At 39.4% G+C, this 20,238-nt stretch overlaps 1 protein-coding gene across 2 annotated transcripts in view; it reads left to right on the forward strand.

Annotated features, from left to right (window-relative positions):
* LOC124721181 (5-aminolevulinate synthase, erythroid-specific, mitochondrial) overlaps positions 1–20,238 on the forward strand; it is a 99,904-nt gene that overhangs the window by 64,439 nt on the left and 15,227 nt on the right. For both annotated transcript variants that reach the window (XM_047246018.1, XM_047246019.1), the window contains exons 6-8: positions 4,302–4,512; positions 8,515–8,699; positions 14,612–14,956. In XM_047246018.1, coding sequence (XP_047101974.1) covers positions 4,302–4,512; positions 8,515–8,699; positions 14,612–14,956 — 741 coding nt within the window. The remainder of the gene's footprint in view (positions 1–4,301; positions 4,513–8,514; positions 8,700–14,611; positions 14,957–20,238) is intronic.

Here is a 20,238-nt window from a genome sequence, read left to right on the forward strand (position 1 = left end):
ACAGTGCATAAAATTTTATTCTTTACATCAGGCTTGTTCACCAGTCTCATGTGAGGTGGCTTACGCTTGCACACAACTGGCTGGCTCACAGCAGTGTATGGTGGAAAAGGGGGGGGGTGAGGAAAAGGCAAAGGAGGGAGGTACCGCAACATGATAGCTTCGCAACGAGTTTAAGCCACCGATAATGTCATATTATACAGACGTGTATCGCTTCAAGGGGTTGATTAATGTGTATTGTGGCAAATTTATTTTCTGAAACTGTAATATTAAAGAGAAATGAAACGTCCTTTTTTAATATTTTAATGAAGCAAAGTAATGGGCAGCTAACCATGAAATGTGATATTTCTTAAGATTGGTGCAATCTTGTGATGAATCCCATTTTAGGACGGAATTTAAAATTACAAATTTGTGCTGTTAAACATAAAAGTACAGGATGTCAATGAATACATGTATTCTGATTTTCACTAAAACATCAGTGTATGGCATTGCTTTTTTAATACTGCTAATTCAAAGAAAAGTTTTTAAGTTGAAGCCTGTCAGTGAGCTTCTGTGGGTACATTTCATTCTTTAAATTACTGTGGGGGGGGGGGGTGGAAAAAAGAGAAAGAAAATAACCATTTGAACCACAAATTCATAGATCTGGGTTTTGAATAATCATAACTGCAAATCTGTAAAGTCATGGAAATTTACATTAAGAAAAATTCTTACGGAAGCCTGTGAGACGAATTTTGTTATGAATCATATCGTACAAGTGCTTGTCACAGATTAGGTCTAAAAATGCTAACTGTAGCACAGTTTGCATATTGTCAACATCAACTGAAAAAGAAAATCGAAAGACATTAAGCTTTTCATTTAACTTTTCAAAATCTGGGAAATGTATCTCAACTTTGTGGAGAAGATAATATTTTGATACTGTTAAAAATTCCACTTTGCTCCCATTGTTAAAAATGACAACTTGGAGAATGGAGCAGTGATCCCATTTCCTAGCTGTGTAATCCACAGAGAGAGTTTCTTTTCAAAACCCTTTATTCAGTCATAAATCTTCAAAATTAACACATTTTTACCCTCCAATAAATAATTCAAAACATTCATATGGTGTGTGATGTCAGAGAGGAAGGCCGAAACTGCTATCCACCTTTCAGTTTTCAATTTTGAAACAGACTTACTATTCCTATCTGTATATATATCTGTTTCACTAAGAAGCTCAAAAAATCTCTCAGGGATTTTATCTCAACTCAGCCAGCATGTCTCACTATGATACAGCACTTTAGCACAAATGCTTTCCAGGTCTTACAGAAAGGCTTTGAACTGGCAATATTTGAGAGCATTACAGCGAATGAAACTCATTGTACAAGTCGCCACATGAACTGCCTTCATGTTCACAATCTTAGCACATAAATTATCTTGGTGGAGACTGCTGTATATTACAAAAATCTCATGTGAAATGGGAAACAATTGTTGCATCTCCCAGAAAAGTGCTAGAAATTGATATTTCGGCCAACCGTAGCTGCTCTGCTGTCTGTAGCCATGGATTCCTCCATTGCAGACTCACATTGTCAATACATATGGGTGTAGTAGTATATCCCTAGAGTAATCATTTAAAGCTGGTTCTTGAAACTTTGTTACTAGACTTTTTCGGGATAGTTTACGTCTTTCTTAAAGAATCTGCCAGTTCAGTTCCTTCAGTATCTCTGTGAAACTCTCCCATGGATTAAACAAACCTGTGATCATTCATGCTGCCCTTCCCTGTATACATTTAATATCCTCTGTTAGTCCTATCTAGTATGGGTCCCACACACTTGAGCAAACTTCTTGTACTGGTTGCATGAGTGATTTGTAAGCAATCTCTTTTGTAGGCTGATTACACTTCCGCATTATTCTACCAATAAACCAAAGTCTACCACCTGCTTTACCCACGACTGAATCTATGTGATCATTCCATTTCATATCCTTACAAAGTATTATATCTAGGTATCTGTATGAGTTGACCTATTCCAACAGTGACACACTGACGTTATAGTCATAGGAAGCTATGTTTTTTCGGTTTCTGAAGTGCAAAATTTTATATTGCTGAACATTTACAGCAAGTTGCCAATGTGTGCACCAAGTTGAAACCTTATCAAGATTTAACTGAATATTTATGCAGTTCCTCTCAGATAATACTTCATTATAGATAACTACATCATCTGCAAAAAGCCCGATTTTATTATTAATATTGTCTGCAAGGTCATTAATATACAACATGAACAGCATGGGTCCCAACACTCTTCTGTGGGGCACACCCGAAGTTACTGCTACAACTGATGATGACTCTCCATCCAAGATAACAAGCTGTGTCCTCCTAACCAAAAAGTCCTCAGTCCATTCACAAATTTCACTTGATACCTCATATGGCCGTACTTTCGACGATCGGTATAGGTGTGGTACTGAGTCAAATGCTTTTTGGAAATCCAGAAATATTGCAGCTACCTGGTTGCCTTGATGCAAAGCTTTCAGTGTATCATGTTAGAAAAGTGCAAGTTGGGTGTCGCATGATCAACGTTTTTGAAATCCATGCTGGTTGGCATTGAGGAGGTCATTCTGTTAAAGATACCTCATTAAGTTTGAGCTCGGAATATGTTCTAAGATTCTACAACAAATCGATGTCAAGGATATTTGACAGTAGTTTTATGGATCATTTCTACTACCCTTCTTGTAGATGGGTGTGACCTGTGTCTTTTTCCAAGAACTAGGCACAGTTTTTCATTCAAGGGGCCTACAATAGATTATAGTTAGAAGAGGGGCTAACTCGGCTACAAATTAATGATAGAATCTGACGGGGATTCCATAGGGACCTGCAGCATTGTTAAGTTTTAACATTTTCAGCTGTTTTTCAATCTACTGACACTATTACTTATTTCATTCATCCTTTCAGTGGTATGAGAATTAAGTTGGGTCATTTCTCCTTGGTAAAGGAACATTTGAAAATGGAGTTAAGCATTTCAGCTTTTGCTTTGGTACTCTCAGTTTCAATTCCAGTCTCATTCGGTAGTGATAGCACACTAATTTTGGTGCCACTAATGGTCTTTACATATGCCCAGAATTTCTTTGGATTTTCTGAAATGTCGTTTGACAATATTCTGCTCTGGTAGTTGTTGGAGGCATCACACATTTGCATTTTACACATGTTTTCAGCACACAGTCTGTCCAAATTTTTTTTTAATTTTTATATTTCTTTGTTACTTCCAATATTTAATTGTCATAGGAGATTAATTTTAATTTTTAGAATGACACTGATTATTTAGGTATGAAAGTCTCATATGAAGAATGAAAACTGTACTCCTCAGTCAAAGTGAATGTAAACTCAGAATATGAAGCCTGTAGAAGGTTCTTATTAATATGAAGAGGAGGGGAACGTATGATAGTACGACAGTTAGTGACAAAGAACAGCATAAGGTATCCCGCACTTTAACCCTAAAAAAGTTCTCAGTTCCAAAAAGTAAAGCTGCTTTATTTTATTCTCCTCGGCTTATGATACCATTTGTGTTTCAAAAAGAAAGGAATTTGCTCATTTTTATTTGAGAACTTTTGATCTTGTATATTTGATACAGCATTAGATCAGCGTTTAAGTTAAAACTACAACAAATGCGGCACTATTTTATTAATTTTTACATATTACACAATGTGTGTGTGCAATATTGCATTTAAGCCGTAGTATCAGGGGATAAAATAAAGTGAAGTAGTGTCAAAGATTTGTGGGTAAGCTGTACTTTTCATGGGTATTTCTCTTTCAATTTGTAAATCCTGTTGTATGAGGTTTTCATTAGTGCTTCAGGCTGTTATAAGATTGTGGTTATCAACATACTCTGTACAGATTAAAATTACTTTGTGATTGACATTTTAGCAAGTCGAGTGGTAGGGGTAAGCAGTCATCAAATCACAGCTCTTTCTCAAGCATGACGTGCTTACTGTGTTGCCTGTTTTGTAGGTTACATGCAGCACCTTGCCTGTCAACCACAAAGTAATTTTAATTGGAGTGTAATGATCAACATTTTTTTAATAGGCTGTGGTTAACAGCTGTTAAATATTTTTGAACATTACAGTTGTATTGCTCATCTGTTGAAAGAAAATAAATTGAATCACACAATCTGTTTGCCTGGATTTTAACCCGATGATGTTTTTGATTAAAATTGTTTGTGTAATGAAGATTACATGACCTGAACAGTTAAGTGATACAATCCGGAATTTTAAAAAATGCTCATAATGTGTTCATACACAATTATTCTTGCATATTCTATTCTTTTGTTTATCTCTTTTTGCAGATGACATCTTCCAGTATGAGGAATTCTTTCATGAACAGATAATGCGAAAAAAGAAAGATCATTCGTACCGTATATTCAAGAAAGTTAACAGATTGGCATCCGCATTTCCTGCTGCATATGAATATAGTTGGGGTGAAAGGCCCATTACAGTTTGGTGTTCAAATGATTATCTCGGGATGTCATGTCATCCAAAAGTTAAGGAGGCTGTGAGGTAAACAAAGTGAATACTTATATTCTGTACCAAAGCAGTATAAGATAATAAATAGGGACTCAGTTTTGGTAGCAATATGATATTCATTGATGCTGTAATATGGAGCAGCAAAATTCGCAACTGGAGGAACAAGTAAGGAAGGTACCCCCTCTGCCTTTCCTGCATGCCTCCCCCACTTAAGATCTCACCATAGCCCACAGCTGCCAAAAATCAGAAGTTTTGGGACTGTGTCAAAGTGTGTAGAGCCAAATGCGGGAAATTTTACCATTTAATAATTTAGTCAACAAAGGTGGGTTATACATAGATGAGTTAACACTGCGTAATGTGCTACAAGGCACTGACTGGGAAATAGCATGTTTACCAATATCAACTAGTCATTGTAACAAAAATTTTACAGCCAGAAGCAGAAAAATGACTTCTTTCAAACAATTAATTATGGTTGTGGAACTTTGTGTTGAGAAAATGTTTAAAATACTGTTGTGAAGTAGCAGCCGTAGTTCCATTCGTGAGATTTTTTGAATTTTAATGTATTTTCATGTGAATTTTAAGGAATATTGCAAAACATACTATGATTTGTTTATATGGCAATTTACAAATAAAATCCAATTTCAGTTATACCAAGATTTATGGCACAGTGGTTAGCACATTGGACTCGCATTCGGGAGGACGGCGGTTCAATCCCGCGTCCGGCCATCCTGATTTAGGTTTTCCGTGATTTCCCTAGATCACTTCAGGCAAATGCTGGGATGGTTCCTTCGAAAGGGAATGGCCGATTTCCTTCCCCATCCTTCCCTAGTACGAGCTTGTGCTCTGTCTCTAATGACCTCGTTGTCGACGGGACTTTAAACACTAATCTCCTCCTCCTCCTCCTTTATACCAAGATTTAAGTATTCATTAACTCTGCATATTAATTTCAACCTAGGTGCAAAGCAGAAGATACAGGTCCTCTACTCACTACCACTAAAATCTACAAATGTGCTAGCACAGGCACTATACCCCTGTAGCTTTTGTGCCATATTCAGTAAATTGTTGGCCGGAGGGAGGAAAGAGGAAGGAAACCGAAAAGGGACTGGAGAGAGGGAACAGTGTTTAAAAGTTTGAGGCAAGAGAAGGGACAAGAAACAAAATGCTTAATTTAAGTTATTGTTTTGTGACTGTGTTGTTCTAAAGAACTAAGTGTATCTGAAAGATCTGGAGGAATGTAAATGCTTTCCATGGAATTTTCTTGACAGCCTTTTTCACAGTGTCGTTCACTTGAAAATTTTCAATGTGAAGTAAACATTTACCCCAGTCTCCCACAGGAGCATTGTCAGTGGCTTCCTAAAGTAAATTGTGCACATCTGTAATGCTGAATATAATATACTGAGGTGACAAAAGTCATGGTGTAACGATATGCACATATACAAGATGGTGGTAGTATGATGTACACGTGGTATAAAAGGGTAGTGCAACTGCAGAGCTGTACTCAGGTGACTCATGTGAAAAGGCTTCCTATATGATTATGGCCACACAACAGGACTTCACAGACTCTTGAATGTGGAACGGTGGTTGGAGATAGATGCATGGGACATCCCATTTAGGAAATTGTAGTGGTGTGGCAAAACAGCCAAGCCACTCGGAGGTAGCCGAAAGGCACGCGTTAAGCTCATGCAGATTGGCGTGAGGTCTGGAACAGGTCAGAGAAATAAGACTAGCAAAACAGGAGGTGCTGGTAGAATACTTAACTTTGATCCACAATCGGTGTACATTTCTCTTGACGGTACATAATTTCCATTTCAATATACACTGGTAATGGCGCCTTGCTAGGTCGTAGCAAATGACGTAGCTGAAGGCTATGCTAACTATCGTCTCGGCAAATGAGAGCATAATTTGTCAGTGTAGCGTCGCTAGCAAAGTCGGCTGTACAACTGGACGAGTGCTAGTAGGTCTCTAGACCTGCCGTGTGGTGGCGCTCGGTCTGCTATCACTGACAGTGGCGACACGCGGGTCCGACATATACTAATGGACCGCGGCCGATTTAAAGGCTACCACCTAGCAAGTGTGGTGTCTGGCGGTGACACCACAGAAATCATTAGAGAAATCAATATTCTGAGATCCACAGTGTCAAGAGTGTGCTGAAAATACCAAATTGCAGGCCTTTTATTTCTCACCACGGACAATGCAGTGACAAACGGGCTTCAATTAACAATCCAGAGCAGTGGCAGTTTCTTAGAATTGTCAGTGTTAACAGACAAGCATCACTGCATGAAATAACAGCAGAAATCGATGTGGGACATACGAAAAACTTATCCATTTGGGCAGTGTGGTAACATATGGTGTTAATGGGCTATGGGAGCAGATGATAGACGCGAGAGCCTTTGCTAACAATATGACGTTGCCTGCAGAGCCTCTCCTGGGCTTGTGACCATATCAGTTGGGTCCTAGACAACTGGAAAATGTGGCCTGGTCAGATGAGTCAGGAATTCAGTTGATAAGAGCTGATGGTAGGGTTAGTGTGTGGCACTGAGCCCATGAAGCCATGGACCCAAGTTGTAAACAAGGAACTGTGCAAGCTGGTGGTGGTGCTGTGATGTTGAGGGCTGTGTTTACATGGGAGTAGACTGGTTCCTGTTGTCAAACTGAACTGATCATTGACTGGAAATAGTTATGTTTGTGTACTTTGAGAACATTTTCACCCATTCGTGTCTCCAAACAATGATGGAGCTTTTACAGATGACAGTGCACCATGTTGGCAGGTCTCAATTGTTCATGATTGGTTTGAAGAACTATGCAGTAAAGTTCACATTGGTTATAAAGGCTCTTGTGTGACTTCCTCTGATATCTCCACTTTTTTATAGCAGCCCAAAATTCAAATACTTTTCTCTTCTAGCCTTTGCACAGTTTCTTCCTTCTTTGCATACGAATTGGGAACTTCTCCTCCTTTCTTTGAATGATGACTGGCACTATACATGATGATGACACAACCTTCCTCCAAAATGTGTAATATATCACAAAACCATCACTTCATGGCAATCATTAGATTTGCTTCATGTAAATATTAGTTTAGAAATTTTGAGGAAGGTACTTTTTGATGATCCTGAATAACAGACAAAAAGTCATCACTTTCAAATTGTCAGTGACCTTCACATCTTGCCACATGGATTTTGTGACATGGTTTTGATTAAGCCAGGTTTCGTCGAGATACGTTATGGGGTGGCAATGATTTTCTTTCCTGGTGGGTTGTTGAGCTGCTTACAGTACAGGATCACTCCATCAGAATATGTGTTACTGCATTTTCTATATGTGAAGGTTAAAGATTTTGGAATTCTGCTAATTAAATAATAGATCCCTGTGCAACCATTCATAGTGTGTAAAACTCTTGCCACCTTTTGCCGTGTGGGATGCTGTCTATGACTTTTAAAATGCCAATACGGTGCAATGAAGAGTGCCCTACAGTCCCCACCCCCCCTTGGCAGTAATCCTATTTACTGATAGGTTTTCTCTCATCCCTATCATTTCCTGGTTAGTGGAAATTTGTGACAAGAAATATAATTCCACTCTCCATGTCTCTGCATATATTCCTTGTACTTTTCAGACTGAAACACCATACACACCACTGCTATTGCAGTCTGTGATGCCAAAATGACTGCATATTTTCAAGGACTGCGTATAATGTCACAAATAAATTTGCACATTTTGGTTGACCCGGGACACCTTTGAACTGCGCTGTCTTAAGTCAGAAATAAGAATAACAACAGTATGTTATGAAAATTGAAATTATGTCAGTAAATGAACAACACCTGCATCCAGTGAGCACCTAAGTGACTTTGTATGAAATTAGCCCAGAATAATATTCTACTGGACGTAGTGAAGGAACATGTGCAAAGTAGGGAGTATCAAAACGCACAAGCAAGAACAATGTGAACCCTTATTGAACTACATTTATAGTTATAGACTCAAGAAATCAATTTGCAAAAATGGTAATCACAAGAGTATTAATTCAGAATTTCACTTTCTTTGCAGGCAAGCCTTAGAGACCCATGGAGCTGGAGCTGGAGGAACTCGTAACATTTCTGGAAATTCTATGTTTCATGAGAAGTTGGAAGCTGAATTAGCATCATTACACCAAAAAGAAGCTGCACTCCTGTTCACTTCTTGCTTTGTAGCTAATGATTCTACCCTGTTTACTCTTGCCAAAGCTTTGCCTGGTATGTTATGATTGTTTCATTTGATAAACTTATTACCTTTTCTCCTTGTCTTGATGTAACTTGATGGGAACATACACAATACTTTCTGAATAGAGTTTTTAAAATTTTGTTTCATGCCACTACAGCAGGATGAACACACATTCAGTTTCCTTTATTTGTGTGTTATTGTACGTACAGAATAACAGATAATGTTTAGTGTGTGCCCAGTGGAATAATATAGTATGTGTGTCATGAATATCAGCAGAAACAGATGTAAGAGAGAGTCAGATGGAATGTTGATAAGTTGTCTACTCTACTGAAAAACTTGAAGGTGTTAATAATACAGTTTTAACCTTTTTTTTCCAATGGACAAGCATCTGATGTCCTCATTACATGAGTCTCTGTCCAGATATTTCAGATGATAGAGCACAGGAATCAGTTGTCCTTTCTCATAATAGTGCATTGATAATGGCTAGGCACTAGCCGAAATCTATTTGCCTGATAAAACGTGCAAGAGGGCGACTGATCGCTGTGCTCTATCATTTGAAAGTCATATCACGATCGCTGAGTGCACCCACATTCCTAATGGAAGGTAACTTGATTGTCCAGATAGTTAGGATTTTATGCTGAATGATGATACAGTATTAGGAAGGTAACTTGATTGTCCAGATAGTTAGGATTTTATGCTGAATGATGATACAGTCTGTGAATTAGGAAATGTAGACCATTACCTCTCACAGAATGCTTGACAAATACTACTGACCAACATGTTTTTTCATCCATTAGGTTGTAAATAGCCTACTTCTCTATGACTGAAGTAATTAATCAAATCATCATCATAACATTTTACATGTAATGACTAGGACTATGCAGTGCTGTTCCATTTTGATTTTTGTGTACAAGAAATCTTACTTCACTGTTTATCTTGAATGTATAAACTGCCGTGTTTCTTTAATAATATGAATGTAATGAAATGTTAAAGAAATGAGATGGAGAAAGTAGTTTTGACTGACTGTCAGTGATTCCTAGGGGGTGGGGTGAGAGAGAGAGAGAGAGAGAGAGAGAGAGAGAGAGAGAGAGAGAGAGAGAGAGAGAGAACATTTTGATGTTTGCATATGGCAGGTTGGTTTATAACAGTGAAATAGAGGTCTTCCATGGAAAACAACAGGTGTAGGTTGATTTAGTATTGAATTTAGCGACATGGAGTATTTTGCAAGCAAAATCACAGGTAAATAGTAAATCAGTTAAATAATATAATAATACATTATATGCACTTTTATTATGATATACACTCCTGGAAATGGAAAAAAGAACACATTGACACCGGTGTGTCAGACCCACCATACTTGCTCCGGACACTGCGAGAGGGCTGTACAAGCAATGATCATACGCACGGCACAGCGGACACACCAGGAACCGCGGTGTTGGCCGTCGAATGGCGCTAGCTGCGCAGCATTTGTGCACCGCCGCCGTCAGTGTCAGCCAGTTTGCCGTGGCATACGGAGCTCCACCGCAGGCTTTAACACTGGTAGCACGCCGCGACAGCGTGGACGTGAACCGTATGTGCAGTTGACGGACTTTGAGCGAGGGCGTATAGTGGGCATGCGGGAGGCCGGGTGGACGTACCGCTGAATTGCTCAACACGTGGGGCGTGAGGTCTTCACAGTACATCGATGTTGTCGCCAGTGGTCGGCGGAAGGTGCACGTGCCCGTCGACCTGGGACCGGACCGCAGCGACGCACGGATGCACGCCAAGACCGTAGGATCCTACGCAGTGCCGTAGGGGACCACACCGCCACTTCCCAGCAAATTAGGGACACTGTTGCTCCTGGGGTATCGGCGAGGACCATTCACAACCGTCTCCATGAAGCTGGGCTACGGTCCCGCACACCGTTAGGCCGTCTTCCGCTCACGCCCCAACATCGTGCAGCCCGCCTCCAGTGGTGTCACGACAGGCGTGAATGGAGGGACGAATGGAGACGTGTCGTCTTCAGCGATGAGAGTCGCTTCTGTCTTGGTGCCAATGATGGTCGTATGCGTGTTTGGCGCCGTGCAGGTGAGCGCCACAATCAGGACTGCATACGACCGAGGCACACAGGGCCAACACCCGGCATCATGGTGTGGGGAGCGATCTCCTACACTGGCCGTACACCACTGGTGATCGTCGAGGGGACACTGAATAGTGCACGGTACATCCAAACCGTCATCGAACCCATCGTTCTACCATTCCTAGACCGGCAAGGGAACTTGCTGTTTCAACAGGACAATGCACGTCCGCATGTATCCCGTGCCACCCAACGTGCTCTAGAAAGTGTAAGTCAACTACCCTGGCCAGCAAGATCTCCGGATCTGTCCCCCACTGAGCATGTTTGGGACTGGATGAAGCGTCGTCTCACGCGGTCTGCACGTCCAGCACGAACGCTGGTCCAACTGAGGCGCCAGGTGGAAATGGCATGGCAAGCCGTTCCACAGAACTACATCCAGCATCTCTACGATCGTCTCCATGGGAGAATAGCAGCCTGCATTGCTGCGAAAGATGGATATACACTGTACTATTGCCGACATTGTGCATGCTCTGTCGCCTGTGTCTATGTGCCTGTGGTTCTGTCAGTGTGATCATGTGATGTATCTGACCCCAGGAATGTGTCAATAAAGTTTCCCCTTCCTGGGACAATGAATTCACGGTGTTCTTATTTCAATTTCCAGGAGTGTACTTATGTATGGAAACTGTGTTTAGAGGGACCATAATTATGGGTGCAATGTGATTAAAGGGAATTTTCCATTAACTATTAATGGAGAGGACAAATCACTCGTTCTTCTACTTATTTAAAAACCTGTGCACATGCTTAACAATACAGAAAATCTAATGTGTTTAACATGTGTTATATGTAAAGTCATTTTGTAATGCGAAAGTCACAGGGGGAAGGTGACGTAAAATGGCCACTCTGAGGGAAATTGGATTTTCACTGAACCATTGTTATTGATAAAACCTTTGGGCTTACTCATTTTGAGTCCATGTATTGTAAGGTGTCACACCACATATTATTAAGTGTAAAAAAATAATGTATAGGAACAATATGCATTTTTCTCCAAGCTTACATAGTGTTCACTGTACCCTACCTAAGGGAGTAATGTGTCCAGTGCCAGTACAGGGTGATTCATATTGACGTTTAAAAATCTCTGAAGGGACGTAGATGATGCTGAGACAAGTAATCAAATGTGACACATAGGACTGCAAATGTTGGGAAATATCTGAAAAGTGAATGACAAATATTGAACATGCGATGTCAACAGATGACATACCTCACCGCACATCCAGTGTTTTAGCCTATCAGTCTGTTGCACCTAATCATTCCAACCCAAGTCAGTTATTCATGTTGGTGTGGCTCTGTACCTATGTGCTCAACTTTAGCACATGGGACTCAGGGTTTGAGTCATGTATCTAGCAGGCAGAATTTTTTTCATTGTGAGGGACAATTACGGGTTAACATAGAGGTACGAATTCACTAATTTATTTACCAGTCTCAGGTCTCCTCTGGTTTTTGCAAAGTACAGTACAACAAAACCTACCACATTGTCGCAAGTAAATGAGTATGAGCTTCCAAATTGCATCATTACCAGCAAATGATCTTACATCTTCATTACTACATAATGTCTGGAAACAAAAAAAGAATGGAGAGACGGAAAGAAACACAAAATCAGATTAATTTTTGCTTGGTTATAGTGAACACAAGAATTGTGTAACTTCTATATTTACATCAGATCACATTTACAAATGGTGTTCGAAATTTGCACATTTTCCTTTAGTGCATATAGTGCATCGCTTAATCATCCCTTCATGCATGCACTTGAAACTACCCTCTGCCTTTTTGATGTGACATCGCGTGTACAACATTTGTCATCCACTTTTGTGGTATTTGCCAAAATTTGCTGCCCCCTTATGTCTTGTATTAAATTAATTGTCTCAGCATCATCTACTGCATCTCTTTTTTCCTAGAACTCTCCTCTTCACTGTGTTGTGTGGAACATTAAATAACTTTACCACTGAAGAAAAAGGCATCCTATCATTCTTTACCACCTCAACGCCTTTTTTCATCCTAGCAGGTTCGAATGTTTCTTGCTCTGATTTCCGGATGTATTTTCAAGGCATCTTGATACCCTAGTATTTAAAATAGTACCTAGCTGTTGCAGCAGACCATTTTGAATGAATTTTTGTGCTAGGCCAGATACAACAGAAAAGGGAATGTTTTAAATATAATTAATTAATTCAAAATTATCACAAAGGGGTAGAACGAGGGGTGATAGCTTTGTAAATAAGTGTCGAGAACTCAATCTGTAATATTCAGGGTGATATATGGAAGTAACTCACTCTTATTGGGTAAATGGATTAAAAATGAACTGCTAAGAAGAGTGGCCACTTTTCCTGTTTAGTAGTATGGCCATCTTTCATGAATGGTCACCATGTCAGCATTATTGATTAATGGATGAGACTGTAATATCAAAAGAAAAGAGGAACTACATTTGTAATCCAAAAGATGTTTTGTTTTAACATTGGCTTTGTAAAAGAGTATTGCTGTGTGTCAGGGGTGGGCAATAGTTTTGGGGTGGGGGGGGGGGGGGTGTTCCTTTGTGAAAGTTGAAGTTAGCAGAGGTCTGCACCTTTTAAAATGATTGCATCCATTAGTTAACTTCACAATTCAAAAATGTTACATAAAAATTCTGACTGTCTTGTTCACCTACACAAAAACCATTAACAGGCCACTGTTTGCCCACACCTGCTCTAAGTATCAGTAAGGTAATAAGAATAATACAAATGATGACTTACTTTACACCCCAAAAAATAATAGACCAAGCTTCCTATATCAAACTCATTTATAACAATTATGGTATATATTGGAACTAGTTTGACCACTTCCTGGCAGGCTGCGGCACTACCCAGGGTAAAAAACATTCAGTGGCTTCTTTTGCTGCCCTGACCACTTCAGCCCATGTTCTCCTACTGTGCTGCTGGTATTTACAACCAAGGCTATCATTTCAAGTTAGCATACAGCAAAATTTTCTGTATTAATAAAACAAAATGTAAATAAGCAACTGATACATTATGTTGTGCTTTAGTTTTATGAATATGTAGTCCACATAAACTTCATGATATCAGTCCACATGTTTGCATAGGTATAAGAGAGCATCTGTTTTTTTTTTTTGGTTTGGTAAATGGTCCTTGATATTCCAATCAGACTTTTTAAAACTGCTCTCTACCTGCATAGAAAATTTTCTTATCTTAGGATCAAGCTGGCTGGCTGACTAGACTGCCCCCATAATTGTGATGTACTCTTATTTCATTGCTTTAAACAGTTTTATCATGAAGTTTTCTATAAATTTAGTTCACCTTTAGAAAATGATGTTCTGCTTTTAAGTGGGGAACAAGTCATGTGTTTGACTAGATTCCTGTAGACCTGTCCTAAAAACTTAAAGTTAACGACTTATGTCCTGTTCTGCAGGTTCCCAGTTTCTGAATGAATTTTGTTCATTTCCATGGCCATGAAATGCACAACTGAATTGTGCATCATAAAAGCAACTATTTCACGCACACGCACACGCACACACACACACACACACACACACACACACACACACACACACACACACACCCATAGTAAGTTAGTCAAGAAGGAAAAACGGTTTTAAAGGGCATGATCCGACTGGTAGAGATATGCCCCTGCCATGTTAAGTGTGAACAGCAAGGGGGGGGGGGGGTCCATAAACAACGGCTTCATTACAATATTATTACTTGTTTCTGGCACCTCATGTCTATTGATACACTGAATCATTCTGAAAATATTTCTAGATTCTAAAATATTCAAGGATTTTCTTCCATCTGCTTCTGGTTTTCTAAATGTATGTCATGCATGACAAAAGTTTTTCTTTGTTTTCAGGTTGTCACATATTTTCTGATGCAGGAAATCATGCTTCAATGATTCATGGTATTCGTAACAGCCATGTGCCCAAACACATTTTTCGTCACAATGATGTAAAGCATTTGGAGGAGCTTTTATCAACGTTACCTGTTTCTGTCCCAAAAATTGTTGCATTTGAGACTGTTCATTCAATGACTGGAGCAGTTTGCCCATTAGAAGAGATGTGTAATGTAGCACACAAATATGGAGCAATTACATTTGTAGATGAAGTCCATGCTGTAGGTCTGTATGGACATAATGGTGCTGGCATTGGAGAGCGAGATGGGCAGCTGGATAACATGGATATTATTTCAGGAACATTGGGTATGTTATGTTTGTTTTGTGTCTCACTAAATTTAACTGGTGTTTACCTTATCGAAACTAAATTGAGAAAGAAAAAGAGAGAGAGTGTTGTGTGGTGGTTTTTTTTTTTTTTTTTTTTTTTTTTTTTTTTTTTTTTTTTTTTTCCCCTCACACAGATGGTCTCTTGTTCCTTACGTGTATATTATACACAGGATTAAAATTTTGGGATGGAATTTGCTAACATTCCTACAGTGCCATCCAAGTAATATAAGAGCTGATCAGAATGTTTCCATGACAAAATTGAAATCCCAAAATTAACCACAATTAGGCTTTGAAACAAATTCAGTAGTGACAAGTAGAAATTTGTGCTGGACCATGAATCGAACCCAGATTTCCTGCATCATGCAAGCAGTCACCTTAACTGTGTCGTCCATCAGATCACTGTCCAACTCAAATTCCCAACTTGTCGCACACTATAGGTGTTGCATCCCCTTTCCATTACACCTCATTGTTCACAGCCTCATGCTGATTCCTGCAAGAGAGTGGAAGGAGAGTGCATCTGCAGTGAATGATCACTCATTTCCGTCAATATGCATATAGTTATGCTGATTATGTACAAAAAACAAACACCACACCCATAAATGTACGCACCCCGACAGCAATCAATGATCATTCACTGCAGATGCACTATTTGTCTGACCACTTGTGAGAATCAGCATGAGGCTGTGAGCAATGAGGGTAATGGAGAGGGGCCACTACGTATGTTGTTTACGAAAAGTTGGGATTTTGGGTTGGACAGGAAGTGTGCTCAGATAGCTGTAGCAGTTAAACCAACTGCTTGCCAAAAGTGGCAAATCCTGGTTTGTCACAAATCTTCACTTGTCACCATTGAATTTATTTCAATGACCGATTATGGCTAATGTCAAAATTTAAATTTCATCATTTATTTAGACAACTGTGGGATGAAAAACAAATGGTGTTTGTTCTTTTGGACATCACAGAAACCACATTCTAAAATCAGTATATGAATCGGGTAAAATCATTGTGAGCATTGAGGCAATCATCCCACCAATGCACCAGGTTGAAGATAACCATTTGGTAAAACACTGTGTCCTGCTGTGTAGAGAAGTCCTTAACTGCCTGCTGCACATCCTCGTGTGACATGAATCGTCGACCCATCAAGGCTTCTTGTAAGGAACTGAAGATGTAATAGTCACACAGGGAGAGATTAGAACTATGGAGCAAGTACTTAAATGTCTTCCACTTGAGTTGACTTAACTTCAGTGTTAAGACATTTGTGATGTAGGGTCTTGCATCAAATTGTGACCAACATGAAACTTGGCACACTACTCTAGAATGGTGGTTTTTGAAGACATTTTGCCCCCATACACATTCTTCATTCTCCGATGGGTGTCTACAGGTGTGTGTCCTTTGGCTGCCAAGAAAAGAATAAGAGCATGTTGGTCATGTTCGGGTGCAGTTGATAATGTCACCGTAGTTCACATTTACCACATACACATTGGAAAGACAGGAATGTCAAATACAATACCTTGTGTATATATTGGTGCATATATACCTGCATCAGAATTGTACTATGTTGCATATACATTGCAGCAATGTCCTCAGATGGAAACTTTTTGATAGCTCCTTGTATAGTGGAGTATTTAAACTGCATTGCCACATTACTTACATTAGTGTTGTTCCATTTCTGGTCAGGATGATTTTGTCAATCCAAAATAGTCATCGTAAATTCAGTGTGCTAGCCACCGATTGCAATTCAGATATATGCGTTACGTGGGGCAATGCATTTTTGTTTCACTGTTCATAACACACAGTGTAATTGTATTGGTGGAGAATACTGAAAATAAGAGCAGCTTTAGAGTGTGTGATAGGATGTTGATTAGGTTTGGAATGTCTTTGTTCCATGGATCCATTTGCTCAGTACATTTTAATGATGTGGAATGAGTCATTTTACAAAATATTATCTTAATTGGCCTTTAAAAACGGCTGCAATCTGAACATTTACAGATGTGTTCACATAGCAGAAAACAGCATTTAACTTAGTAACACAAGTAACTGTGCATCAAGTCTACACGTAACAAGCTACAAGTCACCACGTAATGTCCTCTGCCATAGCTGAGTGGTCAGCGCGTCTGACTGCCATGCAGCATGCCCGGGTTTGATTCTTGGCAGGATCAGAGCTTTTCTCTACTCAGGGACTTGGTGTTGTGTTGTCATCATCATTTCATCGGCATCAACACACAAGTCGCACACTGTGGTGTCAACTTCAGACTTTCAACTCGGTGGGTGAACTTCCTTAGGTGGGGACTCCGGCCATCAATGCCATATTATCATTTAATATTTTGTCAAATAATGGAATAGGAATTTCTCAGGGGGAACTTTATCAACTTGCATTCAAACTTGACTTGTCTCTGTCAGGGGATTATTTTCATTGGATAAATGGTTAAAGAATTGGGTAGCAGCATCATTCGCCATTTCTTGAACTGAAATCTATTCAAATGAAGAGTAATCAACGTCATTTTTTGTAATGTTATGGATGTCATTATTCCTTCTGAACTTCAATGCATTATTAACAACAAATTTCATTAGAGACAGTATGTTTTATGACGCTACAGTTAATATCCTTAACACTTAAAAAAACAGAAGTCTAGAAAGTAATGAGGAGTGAGCACCACTTAATATTTGTGTGGCACGCTATAGTGCAATGAAGACATTCTTTCACAAAGATGAGTTAACACAGATTACAATTCCATATTTGTATGTAAAAAGAACATTCAATTTGGAAATTAGTCTACCTGAGAAGATGACAGGCAGCATGTTCAGGTCTCATCTTTAAAAGATGAAACTGCATGTTTCTTTGTCAGAGTGAAGCAAGCTGTAGTTCTACAGGCGTGGAGCACCATATGTCTGTTTAAATATTTATATCAAACATGTTTTGAGTTGCATGTAAATTAATGGGGGATCACTGCTGTCAGCTGCAATGGGACGTTAACGGGAATCAGCAGCAATGAGCAAAAATGTGTACCGTACTAGGATTTGAACCCGGTATCTCCTGCTTACTAGGCGGGTGTGGTAACCACTGCGCCATCCATGACATAGCGTCATCACTACTACACGGACTATTTTGGCACGCCGAACCACACTCCAACCAAGCGCCACCCATCCCCAGTTCCTGTACACTATACTCCTGTTCACTCCTCAGAGATTCTCGCAGGTCGGACATATTTGTGCATTCGCACTTGAAGAAAGGGGATCCACTGCCCAGTTAGCCTTATCAATTATATGAATGCACGGTGTCTGTCAGGAACAAGACACCACGCAGAATCTTCATCTGCGAAACGTTATATGTAAATTACATATATTTACAGATAATGTTTCACAGCTGCAGATTCTGCATGATGATTGTTATTTCCAACAGACACAGTGCATTAATATATTTTGAGCTATTCCTTCTGAAGGTAAGGACTGATCAAATTTGTTGTCATTTTCAATATGCTGCACAGTTACGTTTGGTGAGAAACTAGAATGATTTACTTCTCCCACTGCCTGTGTGAGCAAGCAGCTTTTCTGTTTTCATTGCTCACTGGTGCTTTTCTTAACAGTTATATGTTGTCCTTTTGTTGTTGTTGTTGTTTTTGTTGTTGTTGTTGTTGTTGTTGTTGTTGTTGTTTTTCTCATATTTCTCAGTTATAGACACCCCCCTCCCCTCCCCCCTCCCCACAGTCACAGAGCTTAGAGTTCACTTAAACTGCATGTAACTGATCATTGTAATAGGTTTGAGGTTGTGCTCTTCCCCTGAAGCACAAATTTGTCCCATGTTATGTTTATAGCCTTATGTAATAAGTTAGTGATGCCAATGAAAATAATTGTATTTTTAATTTGACTTCATTTATACAAACACAATTGTTAAGAATGTAACTATGAAATTTCAGTCTTCAGTATTTGAATCTAAAAAATTTGACCCACTGCTTCATCCTTAGATGTTAAGATATTTCTGTAACACATTCAAAATTTTAGGAGGTCTGTTTCTAATGGTATTGTTAAAGCAGTGAAAACTAGCCTTACCTCTAGGTCTGCGTCATATTAAGCAAGCCACCTAATTGTGGGTGTTAGAGGGCACTTCTGAACCACTAACTGATGCCCCCTTCCCTGTCCACTTATGACTGGCACCTGAGAAGCATGATGGTCGGTAAGCCTCTGTATTAGCTTTAATTTGTCAAATTTTCATATTACGGTCATTCCGCAAGATGTACATGGAAGGAAGTAATATGTTGTCTGACTCTTCTCAGACAGTGCTCTCTCCAAATTTCAGTAGTAAACCTCTCTGCGATTCATAATGCGCCTCTTGTAATGTCTGCTACCGGAGTTTTCTGAGCACCTCTGTAATGCTCTCATGGAGTTTCTTGAGCACCTGTGTAATGCTCTCACATCGACTAAACTATCCCATGATGAAACATCTCTCTTTGATGGATCTTCTTTATCTTTTCTATTAGTCCTGCCTGCTAAAGATCCCATATTGATGAACAATACTCAAGAATTGGTCGAAGAAGTGTCTCGTAAACCGCTTTTCCATGAATGAGTTACATTTTTGTCCTGGTCCTGATGCCTTTCCACTACTAAGCAGGTGTAGTTGCTTTTCTATTCTGTTATCAGTTATTTCAGTATCAGTCATTTCAGCATTTGGATGACAATTAAAAGGAGGTACTATGCTACGATCTTGTGCAGTGAAACAATGTGAGAAGACCAAATTCAGTATTTGAGCCTTCTCTCTGTTATTTTCCATTTCGATGCTGTATGGTACTGATTGAATAAATAGAGGATTTTAAACAGTTTACTGAGTTTATGTAAGACCAAAATGTCTTAGGGTTTGTAGTCAGATTGGTTGATAAAATTTTATTTCCAAGGTCGGTGAATGCCTCTCATTGTTCTCCTGAAGATTGAATACTCTTAAAAATGTTATAATTTAAGTATAAAGGTTGTAATCATTGAATAATAAGCCATTGGCTCGTTAAAAGGCACAGAAACAAGACTGAGAACTTTGCTTACTTTCTTCCTTCCTTCCCTGCATGCCTCATGCCATCCATTGTTTGTTACTTATTGTATTTGACACCTGTTTTCTCTCTCTCATACTGCCCATTTACATCTTTCCATATGTTTCCCTTTGTCTCTTTCTTGGGCTAATGAGTTATTGTCATGGGGCTTCTGCAGCACCCTGTAGCACTGATAGTGACTGCTTCAATCTGAGCACACCTGATTGCTGGATTTCAGTTAATCATTATGTA

The sequence above is a fragment of the Schistocerca piceifrons genome, chromosome X (genome assembly GCF_021461385.2).
Source record: "Schistocerca piceifrons isolate TAMUIC-IGC-003096 chromosome X, iqSchPice1.1, whole genome shotgun sequence".
NCBI classification, from domain to species: domain Eukaryota; kingdom Metazoa; phylum Arthropoda; class Insecta; order Orthoptera; family Acrididae; genus Schistocerca; species Schistocerca piceifrons.